Source organism: Sinocyclocheilus rhinocerous, unplaced genomic scaffold (assembly GCF_001515625.1).
Source record: "Sinocyclocheilus rhinocerous isolate Xijiao unplaced genomic scaffold, SAMN03320098_v1.1 scaffold3516, whole genome shotgun sequence".
In the NCBI taxonomy this organism is placed as follows: Eukaryota; Metazoa; Chordata; class Actinopteri; order Cypriniformes; family Cyprinidae; genus Sinocyclocheilus; species Sinocyclocheilus rhinocerous.
The window spans coordinates 88,068-95,381 of NW_015635508.1; the positions used below are offsets into that span (position 1 = coordinate 88,068).

At 34.5% G+C, this 7,314-nt stretch overlaps 1 protein-coding gene across 1 annotated transcript in view; it reads right to left on the reverse strand.

Annotated features, from left to right (window-relative positions):
• sfmbt1 (Scm like with four mbt domains 1) overlaps window positions 1–5,349 on the reverse strand; it is a 29,905-nt gene extending 24,556 nt beyond the window's left edge. The window contains exon 1 of the mRNA XM_016561228.1: window positions 5,319–5,349. Coding sequence (XP_016416714.1) covers window positions 5,319–5,349 — 31 coding nt within the window. The remainder of the gene's footprint in view (window positions 1–5,318) is intronic.
• Between the last annotated feature and the right edge of the window lie 1,965 nt (window positions 5,350–7,314).

Below are 7,314 nucleotides of genomic sequence, written 5' to 3' on the forward strand. Positions count from 1 at the left end.
AAAAAACACATGGTAACGACAGTTTCCACTTAAAAAAAAAAAAAAGTAATTTAGTGTTACTACTATAACTGTGGGAGCTTATATAAGCCTGTTTGGTCATCATAATAAAACTACACATAATGTAGTAACTAAGGTATTTTGGAGGAAACTATGTTGGTCACCATAGTGATTTTTTTATGGAAAGTGTAACACTTTGTTTCAATGTCTTTAACTCTAAGGTGGTTTCAGTGACCTGGTGCTGCGTTTGCGTGTGGACGAACGGCCTAACCGCGTAGAAAAAGCTGCGGTTTTAAAAATAACCGCGTTCGTGTGGACAGGGCCTAAAACACTGCATTTTTGTGCTATGCATCCTAAACTTTGAAATAATATTCCCATATTTGTCAAGATATGGAAATATTTATCAATACCCAAGAGGGCTGCTGTTACAATCAATCTGCTAATTTTGTGTATGAATTTACTCTACTAATTAAAAATTCCTTTTAAAATTCATTATTACTATCCCCTAACCATTCCTTCCTCATTGCATTATTGCATTTTAAACATTTTAATTCAAAATGGCAAACAAATGGGAAACATCTGAATTTTAAAAAGAAAAGAAAATAGCAATGTTGTATAGTTTTTTTAATAAAATAAAATACAAAATAAAATGTCAGATTCTAAAAGCTTTCAACTATTTGAAGTACACTATTCATTTATTATAGTTTTACAGCAGTAAGACTAAAAGAACTCTACAGATAATGTAGTAACTATGGTAGTTTGGCAAAAACTATGGTGGTGATTTTTTAAGGGAAAGGTACTGAGATGATGTAGGAGAGGACTTTTTTTGGACGTTTTTATGCTCTGATAAAATGTTTTCTTCTTTGTCTGTAACAAAATAGTTTAGAAATTCTACTACACGCCCCTAAACGGTGTAAAATAAATAAAGTCACGTCCAAAGAGCATTGTTGTCATAATCAACAGTTTTGTGTATGAATTTACTGTGGTAATTCAAACTACTTGTTCTAAATTATTATTACTATTCCCTAACCACTCCTTCCTCATTGCATTTTAAACTTTTTGAATTCAAAATGGGAAGCATATAGGAACAAAACTGAACATAAAAAAGCAAATAAAAACAGCAATGATGCCTAGTTTTGTCAAATAAAGAGGAAAAACCTTGGATGTTGCATATCAAGCATAAAAATCTGATTCAGATGATACCACTTCTGTCATTTAACATCCATTAATCAACATGAAGCACACAAACGTACAACTTCCACTGTTATGATCATGCATGTAACTTAAACCGATGGTGTTACAACGGCACACATGAGGGAATGAGGAGAGCCCAGGACAGCGGTAATCTATTTCTGGTGTGTCTATGAACCCTCAGCACATTCCTGCCAAACTCTGCCGCTCCATCACTTCAACCGGAAGACAACTCCCCTCCATTGATCAAGCGAATAACGGTTGCGAGCATAAATGACTTAAAGCAACAACAAAAAAAGACGAAAGGAAGATGATGACAAATGAAGCAGTGACCGATATCACGTGCACCAACCACAATCAAAGCGTTTGGATTCTGGTGAATTACTCTCATGCATTGTCGAGAGGACTTTCATAAGAATAATATTTTTCTTGATCATATAACTTAACAGCTCAAAAGTCAAATCCAATTTTCACTTTTCTATTTTTGAATGCCATCTAATATGTTTTCTTGTATTTTCAAGGCAGCATGGAGCCAAATGAGAGCTAAGAGTTCTTCACAATAGAGTGATGGCGACTTACAACACAACTTCTATTATGTAATGAAACTGTCACCAATTTCTGAAAGTGCTTGAGAAAGCTTCCCATTAAACTTGATCTTTTAAACGCGAATATTACTGAAAACACCATAAAACAACATGGTTTTCTACAGTGAAAATAACGCATCAGTGTTATGTATAACCAAAGCCCAAATAAACGCCAGTTAGAAGGTAATAATAATAGCTGATATATAATTTGATTCGTTTTAGTGAGTGCAATTCATACAAATTAGCCAATATAGGATGATGATAGTTCGCTGGTCAAGCGCAGTGTTCGGCTAGCCACATATAACTGGATAATAGCCTTTAATACATTCACGCCGATCAGGCAACTTTAATTCCTAAAGACACATCGTGCAATTCAACATTATTAGACAGGAAACATTTTCCCGGTACTGTTTCGCGAGGCTTTATTTGTTGATGTGAGTGCGGCTGATTTCGTGCACATGCTAAAAACGCCTGTAACCAAGTCAAGTTACTGAAACGTCATAGCTTAAGCAATAGAGCCAGGCACTCATACGAGCGAACACAAGTCACCTTTTTTTTGGAGACGGGAAAAAAGATGCAGGCAACGCGAAATCACTCGTTAAAGCCAAGGTCGAATAGGGCAAAGGGTAAAATACATAAATATTTGGGAATGCATTTCGTTTCTTACCAGTGAGGAGTTTTTCAAGTCGGTTTTAGATGCCGTGTCTTTTTCCGCCTAGTCGTTCACGACCTCATTCCAATATGGCACAAAGTGTGAGCGCGCATGCGTCGCCTCTCGCGCGAGCCTCTCATCCGCGAGCCCGGGGATTGATATTCGTTGGCTTTCAGCGATTAAAAAGGCGAACTTGCTACATATTTCAACACAATCTTTATGTTGTCCCACCGAAACAACACTGAAATAACGTTAAAGCAGCACTTTTGTTGATTATTAGATTTTTTTATTGGAAATGTGCATAGACTGAACAATAAAATCGCTGGGATGCAATATTAAACGGGTGCATAACCTGTTCAGGTCTTCACCGCGCGGAGGTTAGCGGTTATTCTGGTTTATATAAATTATCGGGATGAATAGAATCTGTAATGTGGTAAAGAAGGTTTCCCGCCCTGCCTCTCTGCCGTTTTGTTCAGTAAAGTGTTTGTCCTGCTGGCTAGAATGTTCCATTAAACAGAGCTTAATCTCTCGCAACTGCGCCACACTGAGCAGCCAGCCTCTGTGTAATTCATCTTTCTCGCCCCTTCTATGTGGAGACACGGATTGTACATTTTATATATGATTAATTCATGTATAGCATATTGAAGATGAAATTATTTATTCAGAAACTTTGTTTTGAACAAAATCTCCATTTTCCTTTTGGTGTCTAGTCAACATTTCAAAGCACGGTTTAAAATAAGTATGAGCTTTGATTGCCAGGTTAGGGACTGACATTTGTCATAAAGTACAGATAAAATAATTTATCCCATAAGACAGGGCTTATTGAAAAACGAAACAGAAACTAAATATCTTTTTAACTAATTTACTTTATTTAAAACCTTTGGATAGTCTTGGTTTACACACTTAGTATCTAATCTTTTGGCAACAGGATGCACATTTTTGTAAACTATGTTATACAATTATCTTTTACTAATTTAATCACATTTTTTCAGAAGTGAGTGCATTTTTTTTTATATCATGGATGACCCAAAACAAACTGCATTAAAAAAAAAAAAAGGTTAATGAAAGTAATTGTGGAAATTAAAGTATGTTTTATTCCTGGTCTCAACTACTGGGAACTATACAGAGTAAGACCAGAAAGTAAACAAAAATGTAGCATATAAGCTACTTTATTATTTCTATCAGGAAACTGTGGCAAAAAGGAAGCGATAATCAAATAATAGATGCACATCTGTTTTTACTTTTGAAATCTAGTTTTATAATGTTAATCAATCAGTATTTTATTCAAAATGGGCTTCCCACTGATCAAACATGTGACCACTGACATGTTTGCATGTGAACATGATTTTTAGCCATTTTAATATTAATAGACCTTTGAAATATTATATGCATCATATATGATAGTTACACCTGCATACTAACATGTTTCACGTGCTTCCTTTTATGTAGCTTTGACCCACACATCATCTTTCAAAGGGACAAACTGAAATTAAACAGCTCTGGTCATGTGACTGTTTACACAAACCGCCATGTAAAAATGCTCACATGAAATCAAGACAGTCCGCACTTTCATTTATAGTTGGCACCTCTGTGTAAAATACACCAATAACTTTTTTTAGACCCTTCAACATCAAAAGTAAAATTTAGTCACGCATTTTAACGGCGGACCTGAATTTGCTGAAATGCTCCGGGATCTTTAGGTCAAACTAGGCTTAACGTGCAGGTTAAACTCACCTCCGCTAGATGGCAGCAGTTTCAATCCTTATAATTGAGTTTATGCGGCTGTGATGGACGGTGATGACGGCTCAGCACAAAGTAAACTGAACAAACGCCTTCCTGTCAGTTCTTTTAGCAAAATTATCAAACAGTTTCTGAACCTCAGTTAATATGGGATCTCCTTTTAAGGTTATTAATTTTAAAGGCAGTGGTGGTATGGCATTTTTGTAGAAAGTATGATTACATGAATGAAGGTGCAACAAACACGACAATAAAGTTTAAAAAAAATAAAGTTGAAGAAACCTTTAATGGTGTTGAGTTCCGAGTAAATTCAGTGTAAAAAAAAACCGGTTCATTATTACCTCCAGTAACAACAACAGTTCAGAACAATATACATATATTGTTATATACAGTATCATACTTTATTAAATTATCAACATTAAATAATAGTCCATATATTTATACTCTCACTTGCTCAGATGTATATCCTCCACCCAACAACATACTGTACCAATATACTACTTATTACAGTACCATAAAAGTAACCCAATGGATAAACAATATGTCTAGCAAGACATTGATATTTCTAGGTTTTCATATTGCAGAGGTTTTAGGTTCACCCACACAAGACTTACATTATTTATAGATCCATAGTGAAAAAAAAAAACACTATTTTGTGCCTGCCCAGCTCACGCTGGCAAAATCAGCACCTTAAAGTTAAAACTTAGAATGTAAAACTTGTTTCAGATCAACAAGAAAGTATAGATACAAAAAAATAAACACCAAATCATCCCACAAACGAACCTTCTTGGTTTACCCTCTATGTTTAACAATGAAACATTGTATGAGGGCAAACAAGAAGGATTCAAGAGTGTTAAGAAGGCCACTATTCAGTCAAATTGCAAAGTCCCAGCATATTAAACAGACTAAAATATACAGTCCCTTTCTTTTGGGTTTCTAGAATCCCTTCTTGTCTGTTTGTGTGGATGTGTGTATGATAGTAAGTGTATTTTTTTAATCACATGAACATGTATACATATATCTATGTTAGGGATATTACAATTACAAATATAGTACATCAAATACATTTTTGATTTAAAGTTTTGATCATTTGATTAAAGAAGACATAAATACAGCATTATCTATTTGGACCATCCAGACAGTATAACAAGTGTAACACTGGTCGAACTCCTGGCTCCTGTACGCCATTTCTGATTTGAGTTGGGCAGGTTTGCAGTGTCTTATTTATCCAGGTCAGAATGTCTTATTTTTCCATAATGGTCTCCATTTTGGGGTTAATGAAAGAGAAACCAGCAAAGGCAGACTGGTCCATAGAGTCTATCAGGTTCTTGTCACTTTGAGAGAGACGGGGCTTCTCACTGAGGAACTCCCGGTCAAAGTTGCTACAGTCATTGGGGGATTTCTGCAAGTAGAGGAAGAGAGATGTCAGAAAATAATCCTGAAGTAACTTTCAAGTCTGTTAAAGGGCTCATATCCTACTTCATTTTTTGTCTGGTGTGACGTGGGTGTCTGTTGTGTTTTTTCACATGAGCAGAATTAACAAAAAACGCCAAGAACCCTTAACACGGAGCTTGGTAGAACTAAAAAAGCTCTACATTACGCTACCTTTAAAACATGTAGGTTCAGATTTTTTTTAATGAAGTCTTGACATGATCTTTAAGAAATCATTCTGAAATGCTGTTTTGGTCCTCAAAAACATTTCTAATGATCATCAATATTCAAAACATTTGTGCTGTTTAATAGTTTTTTGACAGCATTTAAATGACAAAGATTTCTTTTTGTAAGATTATAAATATATTTCCTGTCACTTATGATCAATTTAATGCATCCTTACTAAATAAAAGCCAGAGTCTTACTGACCCCAAACTTTTGATCATTAGTGAACATTGTGATTCACAAAACAATCTACACTATAATGTGCTGCTCAAACTGTTAAGATTCCAGAGGCCACCTTGAAATGATCAGGGACCCTGTTAAAAAATAAATTCAGACACCCTTTCCTAATGTTGTGATTCTACCGAAAGATATGCAGAGATGTAGGTGCTACACGCAGCCAAAAAAAAAAAAAAACAAGGTTTGTAAGATTTCCCCTCATTTGACTTTTATCATTAATTCTTATGCAATTTAGGAATACAAATATTTGTTTGGAGAAATAATAGCAGGAATAATAGTACAATGACATGGCGGGTCAAGTTTCTGAATACCAAATAGGCACTGATGACGTACAGTATACTATAAATGTGGCAATCTATTCATCAGCCTGACGTCAGTAACTTACTGAATAAATTGTCCACTTGGACTGGGAAGGAGGTTTTGATTTCTGAAAGTTACAGTATTTTTTTCCATCATAAATCCAACTCTTATCTCAACAGATCAAGGAAAATTTGATTGCTCATGACATGATACAGCCTCTTTAAAAGACATTTCCGGTTATTGTAATCAGTGTTGGGGGTAATGCATTACAAGTAACGCGAGTTACGTAATCAGATTACTTTTTTTCAAGTAACTAGTAAAGTAACGCATTACTTTTTAATTTACAAGAGAATATCTGAGTTACTTTTTCAAATAAGTAACGCAACTTCGATGATCCAGTTCAACCATACTAACAAGCAAAAAAATGACTCTAGACAAACATTTGTGTGTCTTTTTTTATTGCTGAAGTGTGTTGAAATATGAAGTAATGCATTATTGTAATGCATTACTTTTAAAAGTAACTTTCCCCAACACCGATTGTAATGTCATCATTAGAGCACACATAAGACAAAGGTTATTGGTTTATCATGAACTTCTTCACAAGTTTTCAGCCATGAACACTACACTAGCTAAACATTTATGACAGATATTTTGCTACTGCCTTTTGTTTCAGAGTACAGCAATAAGCTATAAAACACAAACAGACCTCGCTTTTCATTATTTACCTTTATATTGCATTACTTTGAATGATGCAATGAATCAGATTCAATTATAAGATGAATGCATGAAGGTGAAACCTCTCTTAACACCACTCATTGCAGTGTCATTTTAGTATTATTTATATACTATTATAGTAGTTATTAATATTTTGAATTTGCGTTTATTTTCATAATTTTAGTTTTTAATTTAAGCTTGTCATTTTATATATATATATATATATATATATATATATATTTCTAT